Source organism: Odontesthes bonariensis, chromosome 3 (genome assembly GCF_027942865.1).
Source record: "Odontesthes bonariensis isolate fOdoBon6 chromosome 3, fOdoBon6.hap1, whole genome shotgun sequence".
Taxonomy (NCBI): Eukaryota; Metazoa; Chordata; class Actinopteri; order Atheriniformes; family Atherinopsidae; genus Odontesthes; species Odontesthes bonariensis.
Genome location: NC_134508.1, coordinates 20,014,743 through 20,030,754, shown reverse-complemented (window position 1 = coordinate 20,030,754; position 16,012 = coordinate 20,014,743). Strand labels below are relative to the sequence as shown.

Genomic DNA, 16,012 nt, shown 5'->3' with positions numbered 1-16,012 from the left:
TTAAATGATTATTTTATGTTTTAAATACTTGAACAGTTTTACCTTAAATCAAACCAATTCTGTTAAATAAAAATGAAAGAACGAAAACAAAAGAAATTGAGGTGAGAATATTTCATTCCTGTTACAGGTGACAAAAAGCAGCAGGATCGGAACAACGGGCTCTGACACCATCACTGTGGCATAATCTGTTGCAAGTCTTCAACTTGTTTTTTTTCACTGAGAGACTTACAAACATCGGGGTCCTCGTCGGAGCCATCTGGGCAGTCCTTCTCACGATCGCAGCGCCATCCCTTTGAAATGCACGTCACCCCGTCTTTGCACACAAACTGTTTTGGACTGCAGCTCCTCGGGGCTGAAAAGAGACAAACAAAAAAGGAGAAAATGAAAAGATTTCTGTGGGGAAAAAAAAAAGCAGCTCCTTTTGTGTCAGTGATCTTTATTCCTGAGATCTCATTAGCAAGCACTGTCTGTTGTGTCCAGAGTCAATGGTGGCCCTCACAGGCCCTAACTAGGTCCTGGAAAGTTGTTACTTGATGAAGAGAACGGTGAAAGGATCCACACAAAAAGAAAACAACACACACACACACACACACACACACACACACACGCTCACACTCATGCAGACCTGCAAAAGCTTTGCATAAACTTGCTGCACCTAAATGTCCAGGTCGGCTTTCCCAGACTGGAAGAGATGCAGCGTGTCTGGAGGATATCAAAGAACATCCTGTTCAGAGAACTGGTCCCCAACCAAATGGCAGAGCATATTCAAACTCACACTGACTCAGGGCCTCTCAGAACAGCACATCAACACTTTAACAGCACTCATGTACAAACAAGCAACAAAGCTGAGACACTCAGAGGCACTCAAGGGAGCCTCTTGGTGAGTGGTCACTTGTCTTAACATTTCTAACATTTTCATTTTTTTTTTCCATTGCTAAAAGTCAGTGGCTTGACAAGTTGGTCCAAGTCCGTATAAAATTGGCAATTACATGTTGCAATCGTCGTATATATGCAATATGCTTCAATTGATGACATTATCATGTATAAAAGATGTACGTAGTCATCCAGTGTGATGCCAGCCTTAAAGCTGCAGTCTGCAACTCTTTTTCAAGCATAATGCCGGGAACTGTCCGGGGATTCTGAAAGTAGTACATTAAATACCCCAATACAAAAAAAAATGAGTTCTCTAGGTCCCCTATATGTCCCGCTAGGTCCCTCCAAAGCCAGCAGGTTTGTTTACAAAATTGCAGACCGGACCGGTAAAAGGTAACCAATCAGGTTAACGAGCTGGGCTCTGCTGCCTGTCAATCACCGATTGTGCACGCGCGATACAAGGTAGGCTCGTCCCCACGCTTATTTATCTGGACTATTGAACTTCATTACGGGCTAGTCTACTTACTGTGTCTTCCATGATCGCAAATGAGGTGAGTTGATGAATGAGGAGTCGTGTAGGCGCATCTGGCGTGCACGTCTACGTGCACGAGTTCTCATGTGTTTTGAAGGGGCGGGACAGGAAGTTGAATAACTTTTTATTTTTCGGTTAAAAAATAAGCATTTCTTGTATTTTGCGACTACAGAGGTCACCGTTTTCAACTTCAAGCGTTCTGATAGATCATGTAAACTCTTAAAATGCCAAAAAGTAGGACTTTACGTATGACAACAACAAATCTTGCAGACTGCAGCTTTAAAGTACGCTTTCACTGACAGAAGCCCGTCCTTGGCTCCAAAACTCTTCCAAATAGATTCCAATTCACAGAGTGTCAACTTATCTAGTTTAACACTAAGTAAACAAGTCATTACGGCCATTTTGGTGTCACTGGCTATGTTCGTTCCATTCCAATTAATAATTCGATAATTGATTTTACCCTTCAAACCCTGATTTTACCCTTTGTAGCATAGCTGAAATGCCTGGGAACCAATGGGAGTGACTGACAAGCTCAATAGATGAAGAAGGGGCCCAGTTTCTGTCCATTAATTTGTAGTCATTTATCAGGCCGTACATTTTCCACGGAGAGTTTGGCCGTCTTAAGATTGCTTTAATCCGTTTTAATGACTTGTTCCTCGGATAATTGGTCTAACAGATAATTCAAAAGGGTCTGATGTCCATTTCTTCAAAGTACATGTATTAATCTCTCTGGTTTCCAATTTGATGCACTTTATTGGCAATCTATACATGAAGTAGAGTGTGCGTGATAGACTTTAAATTGTGTATTTTATCAAAGTGAATTATGGGTTTATCCTGAAGAATAAGTAAGTAAACTGGTAGCTTCTTCCTCTCGAATATGATCACTTCTGGCTTCAAAAACTGTGTCAAAGAGATAGTCCACATATTAAAAGGGTGGCATCACGCTGGCTATATCCAGCTTCTACGCTGATGTGTATTCAATTATTTGCTGAGATCTCTTGTAAGTTTACCCAATAAAAAAGCAACTTATTACACCTCTGGAAGTCTCTGAAAATTAAGATTCACATTCCATGGCTGAACCATTGTCTGTGGGTGCTTTCCAAAAACTTTATCTACTGCCTGTCAAGCGCGAACGAAACATTAGCCCCGATGACAACATTTCATAAATTCCCAACTAATCTAGTCAATTTAACAGTTACAGTAGCTCTTTTGTCGCTGCCATTCAGGACGGGACTGCTGCACGTTTGTTGAGCTCCACCTTCCTTTTGCAAAGTACTGAGTCGGAGAGGCTGAATCACAGCTGATGCATCTCAAAACCAACAGTGGTTGCCAAGGGCCCTAAATACTGTGAGACAGTGTCACTGGAGACACCGACAGCATTGCCACTGAGGGCAGTCATAGAACTGTTCAGCTCGGGTGGAAGGGTTATACATATACAGTACTGTATAGATAACCAGAAGAAGAAAAAAAAATGACTGTACGTTACCATATGGTGTGGTGTTAAAGTATCAGATAGAACATGGCGTTAGATAAAGGACAAATGGGTGAACGACTGACCACCCAGCGCTTCTTTTCATGTTTATTGTTCCATTTTTGTTTATTTGTTCAAATTCAAACAATTTACCAGATGACATTTGAAGAGCGCAACAGACAATTGACTGAATAATTGGAATTTACCCGTGAACAATTAAGTGTGTGAATATTCATCACCTGGCTGATAATGGACCAATGTTTTCGGATAATCTCTCCTCATATTTTTCTGTGCTCTGCGGTAGGCCAATGGTTTTCTTGACTACACTACCCCCTCCATTATGTTGAACACCCGTGTTCAGGGTCATACCGCTCACATTGTACGTAGCGATCGAAAATTTTGCAGGGAATGCAGTCAAATGTTCAAATATCCATTGTACAGATTTGGATTTGGATTTTTTTTTTTTCAGCCCCTTGTGGTCAGTAAATAGGGGACATGAGTGGAAAATTGGGATATTACCAGGTCTACAACTTCCAGATTATTTAGGCGTAAGACATGACGGTTGCAAGAGCTTTGGCTGATGGGATGAAGCAGGATAAATGGGATGACTGAATTTACATGTGCAGCTAGCCTCCAAACTCCTACAGTGAAGAAAATCTTGAAATGGGGCTCAACCTAAATACCACGAATTCAACCTGACATCTGGCAGCACACATTCACACACACCCCACTTATTCGCCTCCCTATACCGCTGAGAAGAGCGTGTGCGTATGTGTGTAAGTAGAGGGGCATCTTTTTCTCTCCCAGAAGTCACAAGGTTTTGAATTATTCATGAAATGCAACCAGATTCATTTTGGAGCATTTCCACTTTGCCTCTCATCTTTCTTCTTTTAAGATGCGTTTGCTTGTTCAGGGATACAAACACCAGCTATCTAAGGTAGAAAGTCGTGGTGTCCGTTGCTCGGTTAGATGCAGACATGCGCCAACCCGACGTGCTGTTGAATCCACGGCCAGCGGTGGTTGCGGGAGGAGTTCGTGCCATCCGCAGACTCAGCCTGTAAGCTGCTGCTGGCGGAGCCATAGAGGGGAGCAGAAGAAGTGGGTCAAGAGGTTAGCTAGCCTAAGGTGAAGCCTGGCGGTGACAGGCGGAGGGAAGCTGTAGGAGTGTGGTCTAATGCTGTGATCTGACTCGCCATGGTCAGTCTCAACCAGCTTATCCAGTCAAAACTTGACTTCCGAACACTAAAAAAAAAAAAAAAATTCAGCACTGAAAAAACGTCTCTAGTCTTTTATGTCTCCTCACACCATATTGTATTTCCATTTCAGAAACTCAACCCAAGACTGGGAAAAGCTGAAAATACTTCTACCCCTGAAGAGGAGCTTGCCTGATGGACATTTGTTTTGGGCCGAGAGAATAGAATAAGACATATTCCAGAAGCAATACGGAGGTTCATTTGCATGTCAAAAAAGGCAAAACCATTTCGTCTCTGCAGACAGACGTTGACACCCGATCTATGGCTGACACAATGTGGATATATTCAGTTAGGCTATATATTGTATGAAGGCAATCAGCGTGAGCAGCACATATCCTTGACACAGCAAAAATGAAAGTAAACAGACTGAAGCAACAAGAGCAAAAAGAGAGGATAGAGAACCACAACTCCGAGTGGTCGGGGCTCTCGCAGCTAGAGGCAGGCCTGAGACCACAGTGAGATGGGCCGGAATATTGAGATGGGATGGAGGAATGTCACACATGCTATCAATAAGCCGCCTGTGTTTTCACCAAAGCTGAGGCCGCGTAAAAAACAATTTGGGCCATCGCCATTGGGGCCAGATCACAAATCCCCTGCCCTCTGTTCCCAGTCGCTGTCTGCTGGTCCTTAAGGATGAGCTCAGTCTGTTTGGGAAGAAAACACCCCCCCCCCTAACCGCTGCACCATTTCCTCCAACACCCACAGCGGAGCTATAAATAAGTTGGTGGCCTGCCCTCTAAGATCAACTGGGCACCACAAAGCTGAAGCAGACATTGAGACTGCAGCCTCATCACGCACACCACTCAAAAGTATTTGAGTGGATAGCAAACTTAAAGCAAATGTAAAGTCAACAGCTGTGATAACAGGGGAGCTTGAGCAATACGGTGCTTCAAAGCTGGCATATAAAATGGACAGCCGTAATCCAAATGACCATGAGCTGAAAATGTCCAGCTCGAGCCCCTCTACGGGTGAACTCCTCGTGACCACCGTCACCCTAAAAGTAGAACAAAAACAAGTGTTTGCAGCCATTCTCGCGGCTCTGTGAGGATAAACTTCGGTACAGCAGAGCAATAACAATACCAGCACCCACTTGCTTCATCGAGCTAACTTGCAGATGCTGAGTAGGTTTAAAAAAAAAAAAAAAAAGAAAGAAAGAAAGAAAGAAAGGAAAAAAAAAAAACAAGATCATCTTAGCTTTGCATGTTAGCCAGACAGCATTTGTGAATGGACACTTAAAAACATCATTCAAATATGGCTTAAATATGAGAGCATCAATAGCGATAGGACTAGATAAAGAATTAAATAACTTAATCAGCTAAATTCACCCCCATAAGGACACAATCCAGTGTCCGTCAAAGCTATAAATATAAATGAAAAAAACATCAATCTGTTTCCAAAGCAAACCACTGAACAGCTGCTGGGATATCATCACCTTCATCAAAGTAGCGAAAACCCAACTAACCAACAATACCAAACAAAAAAAAAAAGAATCATTAATGAGTCAAAATGTACCAGCGGTGACGCTGTGGTGTTTAGTTTTGCAACCAGATCCATGTCGCTAATGTAGATGGGAAAGTACAGTAGAATCGCTCAAAGTTGAGGAGTTAACTGCCAGAATATCATCAGTGTAAATTCAGGTAGAAAAAGTGAAAGAAAGATCATTCTTTTAACGTAATTTGGATGTTTTTAAATAGGTTCATGAAAGCAGTTTTGTTAAACTTACACAGTCAGCTCCAGTAATTACAATGAGGCATTCATGATCTTGCTGTAGCAAGCCTCCCAGCTAGTGTTTGAGCCTCGGCATGAACAACTTGTTCTCATCCCAGTGTCAAATACTGCCGTTTTGTGTATCTGAGACACATTCAGAGCATCTTTCGGAGCTTGTGCTGTGGCTGGAAAGATGAAGTCTAAGCTATTCGATTCTTGAAACCCGAGTTTGTGACAGGTTTATCCAAACTGAGATAGTTATTCTTATATATACAGTATATATATATATATATACTGTATATATATATATATATATATATATATATATATATATATATAAAAATAAATAAATAAATGTTTTTTCTTTTTTTTCCCACCCACTTCTGTTATCCATTTTTAAACTCAGTTTCAATTACTTTTCGGTTCCACTCAGACCATTGGCACTAATATAAATACAGTATGTTCTTTTACCCGTGCATTGAACTGAAGCTGATAGATTCTAGCCTGATAAACCAGCCTAAATGGATTGGATGTCTAATTTAGTCTGGCTCCGATCAATGGATACAACGGAACATTGTTGATGAGCACAACCCGTTGTCTTTCAAACCGTGTCTGTGCCTATAGGCCAACGCTCTGACCAATCAGCGCAACTGACTGTGACGTAGTAAGCGCGACAGAAAGCTTTGGTGGGAGGGGACTCTTCCAAAACTGATGCCAAGGCTGAATCAAACGAGCGCTGTTCCATTGCCGCCGCCATCTTTCTTGTTGTGCTTTCGCTGTCTATGTTCGCTTCCACTGCCCAACGTCGCACTGCTCTGTCGTCACTACCTCAAAACCCCGCACCAGAACCCTCTGCCCCGCCCGCGTTGATTCAAAACACATCTCTGCGTTGTGATTGGTTTAGTTGCCATCTGCCAGATTCAGGGCAGTATTTTCAAAATGAAAAGTGGTTCGAAGCCAGACCCAACCGCAGGCAAAACATTTTGCCGTCCAGCAGTTGGCGCTGGTTTTCCAGGCTAGATAGATTCACCTCTTTGTGGATTTGTGACGACCTCACTAAACGATGGTATGTGGAGCTTGCGTTGGCCACTGCTCTCTTGCCTCACTTTTGAGTCCTTGCGCACCATATTCAAAGAGTTCCCTAAACCAACCACAGCTCTGAGCAGCTGTGAGGATTGGAAGCCTGGTCCCGACAGTAAGATCACTTGGCTTATCCAGCAGATCTCATCTCATAACCCTGGAAGCAACCAGGCTCAGTGAAGAGACAGAATTGACTTTTACGCATTTAAGTTCCATATACGCAAACTGTACCTTGCATGTCAGTGAGATTTAGTCCCAATCCTAATTCTTCCTCCTCCTTGGCCCTACTATTTGAACAACTCCAGGTACTGTCAAGTGGAAGAGTCATAGGGAGAATTTGGAATTGGGTTAAAAATAAAAAGGAAAACGACCCAATAAACGTGTTTTATGCTAGCATAATGCTTTTCCATGACAGCAGCTGCTCTCCTTACTCACAAACAAATTGCACTTGATCGGGTTACGGCTACTCTGATTTGAAGAGTACATCCTTTTTAGCAGCAGAATCTGCAGCTAGTGCTGATTCATCCAAAACTTCTGAGTATTATAAAGCTGGCATGCGGCATAAAAGCACGAGGTGGGAGGGCTGGCTAAAGTAAACGCATAGTGAAGTTATTTAAAAGCCTCACAGAGAGAGCTGAAACAGCTAATGGGAAAAAAAGACCAAGTTTAGTCTACAGAAGATAGCGTGTACCCGCTCAAATAAAAACACTTCAGCAGTTTTTCACATTGAAAAGACGGCGCTGCGATCCCAAAGTCTTTTCTTTTTTTTTCTGGCAGACATGTTAACGCTTCATCGTGCATTTAAACATTCGTGAGAGGAGGGCTGACAATTTTCCTCACGAAGAGACAGAGACTTTGAAAATATTACATATTCAGCCTGGCACTGACTCATAGGTGAATGAATCTCATCACAGAAAAAAAAATGCAAAGGCAGTACTTCAGGGGATTAATGAGAAACAGTTCAACAAATAGTGGAAAATGTGTCTTTTGTGTCATTTTTTCTGAAAATCAATCACTCTGCAGACAATGCCCTGACCAGATATAGATGGGCCTCACCCTTCCAGTAACAAGATGGCAAACTGAAACAAAAGCCAAGTGGAGTTATATACCTGTAGGATAGAGTGAGACACTGGTTTATTTTATTGACCCTGACCCTGAAGGGGGTTCTGCAAAGCAGCAAAAATGTAGGAAGAGTGAATCGGTCCGTTTCGCTGCAGCCTGCCACCTCCTCATCCACCTCCACAGCTGAGGCATGAACGCCTCACGACTTTGTAATGGAAGAGAAAAAGAGAAGGAGGAGGAGGAAGAAGAAAAAAAAAAGAAGAAGAAGAAGAAGAAGAAGGGGAGGGAGGCAGGGAGGGAAGGAGGGAGGGGAAAAAAAGAAGTTTTCCAAGTTTTCGTGTTACAAAACAGAAGAAAAACCGGCCCCTGCTCTGCCTTTTAAATAAAACTTTTCGCCGAGGGTTTGCAGCCCCTGTGAAGGTCCGGTGTGCACTGAGCAGATACTGACAGGAGAAAACAACAATTCAGACAGTCATTGAATAGGGATTAGCACCAAGATTTGGGGGAAAAAATAAATACATATATACCTGTTTAATAGGATGCCAACGGTTTAAAAAAAAAAAAACTATAATACTATTTAGTGCTTTGCTTCATCTTTTGGATAAATGTCCGATCCAGTTTTGTTTTTTTTGTTGTTGTTTTTTTTTAGATACTTTGGGTTCTTATGTGTATGGAAGTCTATCTGCGTTCATTTCAGACTAAATGGGCTTAACATCAGGAATGTGCTGCCAAGTAAAACTGCACTCCATCCCGCAGGACGTTACGGCCCTGCTTGGGATCGTGTTGTTGTTAAAGCTCAGATGTGAGCAAAAAGTAAATCGCAGAACCGATTAGGTGCAGCACAGTAATCAAACCTGAACTTAATTAAGAGCTATTTGGATGTCTGGCTGAGATTTTACCACGTCTCAAGTTCAGAGTGGTAATCAGCTGTGTCAGCTATTTGTGCCAGACTCTGGTGTTTGGGCTCAGAGGGAGGAGACCGCAACCTCTCCTTTAACTTCCATGCAAAATCCAACTCAGACGCAGAGAGAACCAAGCAAAAACGCACCAGGTGCGAACCACGACCGTCAACTTAGTCAGTTTAGACAAATCCCTATGCTGCACCACCACTTGGGCACATGCGGCACGCAGCAGCAGAGAGAGAAAATTACAATTAAGCCTTCTTAGTGTGATGCCGGGGGGAGCATATTGAAGGAGATTATGTGAAATTCTTTAGTGCCTTTTCCTAAGACCGGTACAGATTTCAAGTCTCAGAGTGATGCTTGATCTCCAACGATCCCTGCACATTCATTACGTATTTCTCTGTTTGCCATCCATGAGAAGAAGAAGCAACCTTTATCTCCTAACCACTCCAAAGGATGGCAGGAGGGCGGCTCTTTGTGCCGAATGAACGAGAAGTAGGGGACGTGACGAGCACATCCACATCACAGAAGTTTTACTTTTTGTTAAAGTAATAGTGAGAGATTTGGGCAAAAATGTATCCCATTGACAAAAAAAAAAAAAAAAAAAAAAGGGAAACCGAGCCAAGTTACTCGCCCCGCCTCTGCAGAAAGGTATGGTAATCTCTCAACCGGCACCTCAGGTTCACCTTTAGAAAAAAGCTGTATGAATAAACCCTAAGGATCACGCTAAGAATGGTGTCAGTCTTCTTATGTATTATCCGGAATATCCAACGAGCCCTTTAAAAGACTCCAGTGACGGTCACAGCCAGTTCGACAAACACAATCACCAAATTCAAAAGCACATCATATAAATAAAGAAAAGTCCAGGGACATTTACAAAAGCTTTTCCATTTAGTTATGCTGTGCGGAGGCTAATGATAGTGGCTCAAATAGTCACTCATTCTCTTCCCAGAAGCACACAGCGTGCACACAATAGGAAAGGCCAGACTGCCTACACGCAGATATTTGAGTGTAGCGAACCAAGCAAAATGTGAACATCAGCCGCATGAAAGGTATCGATGTTGTGTCCAACATGCAGAATCATAGTCAAAGCAGCGCATTAGATATGAACCTCAGACTGTTTGTCGAGCGCCGAGCCATAACCATTCTGTTCTCTCGTGTGTGTTCGCTCGGGCCGATGGCAGAAATAACAAATGTGGCTCCACTGAAGGTCATTTCATGTGAGGAGATTTCTGCCAGAGAATTAAAGGTAAACGCCTGCTCGAGGGATTAGTCCTAAGGCTGGGTACTTGGTGTTTTGGATAAGAAGTTTGGGCCAAAATTCGAAATCACTGTTACGTGTGTGTCTGAGAGAGAGTGTGTACGTGTCTGGAAGAGTTCCTCAGGATGGAGTGGCTGGGAACTCGCATTGCAGATGTCCAGTTGTGAAGACTAGGTTCATTTGCTTCATCAGTAAGCACCGTGGAGGAGTACGGTCGGTTTGTTTCATTCAGGGAATTAATTCACAATAGGTGAATCTACTTTGGCATACATTTGTCCCCTGGACATGACGGATTTCCCGCGAAAGCATTCCTCAAGGAGAGGCTCCAGTGGACGTGAATGAATGAGTTTTTTTAGAATGATGCTAAAAATAGGTATCCAGTGTTTCTCTTGAAACTGCAGGAAACTATGTCTCCAGAGGTTCAAACTGAAACTTGGGAACATTTGCAACCAGGAGGTGATGGAGTTGATCAGCTGCAGTAATAAAATCCATGCATTCGTGGAAAAAGATTCCATATCACGTGGCAACAATCCATCACTTGGCCTCCATCGTGCAACGCGTGACCGGCAAAGCACTTTGCGAACTGGATTTTTTATTTTTATTTTTTTGGCCCGAGTTATCGGCAAAAGAAGATTCCTTCACAATGACATAGAGGAGAGAGTTAAGCCCGCCTTTTGCTAGTAGTGAGACAGTGTCAGCACAGCTCATCAACTCACACAGAATCATCCCCTGACTCTGCTGATCTCCTCACCCCTCCAGGAGCTTCAGTCTGCGACCTTAAACCAGCACCAAACTGATGGTGAACAAAGCTAGCTCCAAGCTATTGAACACAATGGAGCAACTCTCAGCTGAAGTCCCACGTGTTTGCTTCAGTGAATTGCGGCCTACACCTGCCAAGTGGCAGTGGACACAAATCTGTTTTGGTTTTTTTCTCTCTCTCTTTTTGTGACAGCTCAACAGAATAAGGTCTTCTTGGCGTTTCGAAACACTGTGACCAACCGACAGCTAGAGCAGTCCTACGTGTATTCTTAAAAAAAATACAAGACTGGCTGTTTTTTCCCGCGAGCCCTATCAAACTCAATTATGTGAGTTTGCAGGTGGAAGTTGCAATCAATGCAGCTAATTGCAATCTGACATTTAGTCAGTGGAGCTTGTTTTATAGTATCAAAAAAAGACTTGTAATCTTTGCTATGTAGAAACATGTCTCTCTTAACATCTAAAGATGTAACTACGCCGTATTTAATATACATTTCATGGTATTAAATGATTGACGCTTAACCTCTGGTCATTATGCAAGAAGGATTTCTGCCATTTTGCCCCAAGAGAGCCACTAGCTGTCGAATGAGGGACATTTGGTCTTTGCAACAGATCAAAGATTTCCGTCAGGGGCCGCTATTTACATTTTTCTAAGCTTGTATTCACCTGTGAGTATTTCTCTCCATACAAAGTTGCTGGGTTATGGTGAGCATACTGAAGTTGCGTTTTCATGAGATCCCCAAGTGGGTGCAAGCTCACATTCTTTCAGAGGGCCTTCCAAAGCTGCCTACTATCCTCAATACTTAAATAGCCCCATCTAGATACTGTATCTCAATCAGTGGGTCACAAGCCTAAAGTGGGTCACAGTGCTGTTCTTACAAGATTGCCCACATCTACGCAGCAGACTGTGGCCAGATAGAAGACTGTTTTTAATGCAAGGGGCTGCGATGAATATGTGAAAACACTTTAATTTTTTGTTTATTCAAAGTAAGTAGAAGCCTTTGGTCCAAATTTAGGTTCCCCGAGTGTAAAAGGGGACATAGAAGCTCCCAATAGGACAACATATCTTCAATGGTTTCCTCCAGTAGTTACAGGAATGACAGACAAGTTCCTACCATTCAGAAGCTCCTAATGAGCTCAAAGAAACAGGTAGCTTAGCCACAGAGACCAATTTTGGTTAGTCACAGTTACATCACCAACTGCCACTGTGACCTCAGCTCTGTTCAAAGGCAATAAACTCTGTCTAGCAGCATCTCCAAGGACCGGAAGATCTGGAAGATAGTTATAGAAGGTAAAAACAAGAAAGGACTACACCTTAACCAGAAACAAGGACTTCCTGGATTAACTATGGTGTGCACAAAGCGCCCAACAGTAAGGCACTGAAGGGTCAATTTGGACACTTCCAGGGCAGATGTGTTTGTTTTGGTTTTTTTATGCTTCACTAAACTTTGCAAATGACTGAACATACAGAGTTCTGTGCTCTCTTCGTGTCAAGAATGAGCTGAAAAAAGCATGCGTTTCAAAATGCCAAATGACAATTTTTTTTCTCAATATAAGATACTTTCTTTTATTTACAAAAGGAACAAATAAGGGCGTGATCCAGTCTTGCATCTCACTGTGACTATTGCAACTTACACCTCAAGGACGCAAAGCCTATGCAAAACAGCTGCACTGTTGATCACACTGTCCATCCTGGGTTTCATGGCCCCTGAAAATCTTTTCCTACAGCTGTACAGGATTTCATTGTCCATGTTCAACCACATAAGCCATCTGTGTAATTACCCCTGTGACTGAGTTTTACTTAATCTCAGACTTGTTTCTCGCCACAATAAGCTGCTTGGTTATTCAGTTGCGTCATTTAAGGTATTTGAGAACAAACCGGTGAATTAATCATAACCACATGTGCATAGTAGCTTTAAATAAACTCTTTAAAAAAAAAAAAAAACTGCTGTACCTCTAAATGTTGTTTGTTGAGCATGAGGTCAAGGGCAAAAAAGGATCTGGCAAATGCACTTTGTATTTTCCTATTGCCCTCAGATGTCAGTAAACAGTGAAGTGGTAAACTTTTGGCCCCCTGATGTCAGAGTCACCCCTCTAACAGCCAAATGCGTCCACCAAATGTCGCAGCAGAGACATCAATGGGGGTGAGGTGCCAGGAGAGTTGATAGAGGAGGAGGGAGCCTGTGCTCCTTCGTTTGAAAAATATTCAAGATTTAAATTGTTGAAGCACAAAGGAAAAAAAAAAAAAAATGTCCACTCTGTTTTCTATGGAGCCTCGAAAGCTTTGGGAGAGTACACTGTAACATTTGTAAGGGGCCACTGATCTCTTTTTGCAGTTACATCACTTCCATAGAGTGAAGCACTGTGAATTATTTCATTAGGGCTTTTTGCACTCGGCGCCCAATTAGCAGAACCCTCTCTGAACAAGCTGAGACTGTTCGCGAAGGTCTCTTCTGATGAACAAAGGGAAGTTTAGACCCAATTAAACTTGAGGAGTTTTTGGAACGCCGAGGCCTGCGTGCTGCCTACAGCGCTGAAGAAAAAAACAAGGGAGGATTCTTTAGAGTTCTGAAAAATGGAAGGAACTGTTGAAGGCAAGACTTGGAAAAACAAGAGGAAAAGACAGGAAAAAAAACTTTATTAGTACCATAAAGGGCCCCGGAAATAAGATGCAATCACAGAGGTTAAAAAGCAATTTCTCTGCACTTGAAAGGGACCAATGGAGTGTAGCTTCTTATAAAATGTGAGCTGAGATGACTGATTGATTTCTGACTCGCTCACTTGTACACAGTCCAGTAAGGTTCAAGCTGTGTGTGATACATTTACTTTACGGGCCACATCATAAGCCTCACATTCAGTCCGACTGATAAACATCTATTGTACAAGCCTCATCAATGGTAACAATGCCTCCGTGTGCACTTGTGAATCCCACTGGGTTGGCAAACTCCTCTGTAAAACTGCACAAGGCTGACTCACCAGATAAAGGCAATACAACAGAGAGAGGGGAAGATTTCACTAAAACAACTGTGAATAGAAGCAGAAAGTGTTTGTTTTAGGGCAGGATTTCTCAGCTGTTAGTTTGGGCCGATGAGGAGGGAGAAGCTGCAGGTGATTGCAGGCTATGCACGTCAGTCTTCAAGGTGGTAATTTATGTGGATTTTGCGCCCTAAGAACCTCACAGCACGGGACTGCCAAGTGAACTGAGATGACTTCAAAGACATAGGGAAGCATTTATGGCTTGATGATGAATCTAACAAACAGGCAGCATATGGGGTTAGAACTAGTCTTGCCGTGAAAATCCTGCTGAATTTACTGAAATGTTCCATTTTCGAACCGTTATCACTGCAACAGGAGTCAGAGAAAAATAAAAATGTGCCAATGCCAGGCATAACACCACCATTCTTCAAAATAATTTACCAATACTGTCCCGGCCAAACGCTCTCTCTTCCCAGCTTACAAAACGCAGGAATGTGCAAGTAGGACTGCGAAGCTTAATAGTTTCCATAAGTTGTTCCACTTTGTGCAAGGTGTGTGCTCACTGGGGTCTGCCGGCAGATCACAATGTGACTGTTGGCATCCAGGCAATATGGTCTCAATGATACACAAGAACAGCGAAGCCTTGTTATTCTTGCCTGTTGCTTCTAGCACAACTACGCTGGAAGGAGGGGGAGGTGGGGGCTGACTGCAATGATGATGGAGTAAACACAGGGTCTGCTGCTCCAATGAAGCACCATTCGCCCACTGCCAGTGTCACCGAAGTAATGCAGACCAACCGGGGACGTGCCAACCTGTAAGCGCAATTACAAAAGTATAGGGCCTATGCAGCAATTTCATCACTGAATGTCAGGGGAAATGTGTGCCCAGCGAAGAAAGAGGAGGTGGGTGGGGGGGGCGATCGCTGCTGTGACACTGCAATATTCACACGTTACACTGAGAGGCAGAAAAAAACAAAAGACCGGTTTAATTGACTCGCACGGTTTCATTCCGTCCACGTTTGCTTGACTCTATCGACATTCCTCCGGGGCACGGTCTACTCTCGCGGCATGCAGACGGAACAGCAAGGTACGCGTGCAGTCATTCACCCTTCAATCAGTTTTTGCTTACCATCAACAGCCCTTGCCGAGGAAGTTACGTCCAAACTGTGCAAGAATCCCAGGAAAAGCAATCCTGTCGCCAACACGTTGGCCGTGGTGCGCAACATTGTAGCCTATCTTGAGAGGAACCTAGTCATCAATCGCGTCTTGGTCCTGTCACGCCGGAGGTTGCAGACAGCCGACGACGTGTAACCGTGCGCGAGCGATGATGCTCCTCACTGGAAATCCGCTTTCTGGGTGCGCAGTGAAGCCGCTGAGGACTGCTGCTGTCTGCACACTCGGAGAGTGTCAAGGCGAAATTTAAAAAAAAAAAAAAAAATTGTCCAAAAAAAAAAAGAAAAAAGGCTGAGGCTTCTCCCAGCCCGGGGTTTAATGGGGGTCTTTGGGTGCATGCAGCCCTGCCACAAAGGCTAACAGGCTGAACTAAGCATCAAGCTAGCCCTAGTTTGCAGTCGCGGTGAAGGAGGGCTGGCGCCTCTAATCATGCAGTTGTCCGTCTTTTGTTCTCCTTCTCCTGGTGAAGAAGCCACAAGGGGAAATAGAGACGTGGATCAAATGCTCCTCTGCTCCCCACCTTCTCTGCTGCTGCTGGCCGCAGATTGAGCCTCAAGCCTGAAGCCCAGTCAGTCGGAGTCGGAGTGACGTCGACTCGCAACATCAGCGGCTCAGCTGGCCCTCCCCTCTCCTCCCTCCTTCCTCCTCCCTCCCTCCTTCCTCCTCCTCCTCCTCCCCAGCACCAGACACCCCACCATTCACCTCCACCAAATCACACTCACATGTAAACTAACATGCTTCAGAGCTGCAGATTCTCCCCTTGCTCTCCAACTTATTTGCTGAGTCTCTCTTGGAAAAGAAAAGAAAAAAAATCTAGCAGATCACTATTGTGTTTTTATAACAGAATGAAGGCAAAATAGGAAAAGTGTGCTCAGAGAAGCACCCAATGATATGCAACTAACTTCATTCTTGTCAAATGACAGATGGATGCACAACTTGAAGCAGCTGCGCACCACCAAATGGTTAC

General features: G+C 43.5%; 1 protein-coding gene across 4 annotated transcripts in view; it reads right to left on the bottom strand.

Annotated features, from left to right (window-relative positions):
• The window catches only part of LOC142377085 (low-density lipoprotein receptor-related protein 1-like), a 97,145-nt gene extending 81,544 nt beyond the window's left edge, over nucleotides 1-15,601 (bottom strand). For all 4 annotated transcript variants that reach the window (XM_075460847.1, XM_075460848.1, XM_075460850.1 and 1 more), the window contains exons 1-2: nucleotides 15,002-15,601; nucleotides 230-352 (exon numbers count right to left, since the gene is read on the bottom strand). In XM_075460847.1, coding sequence (XP_075316962.1) covers nucleotides 230-352; nucleotides 15,002-15,098 — 220 coding nt within the window. In that variant the 5' untranslated portion in view covers nucleotides 15,099-15,601. The remainder of the gene's footprint in view (nucleotides 1-229; nucleotides 353-15,001) is intronic.
• Nucleotides 15,602-16,012: the final 411 nt, after the last annotated feature.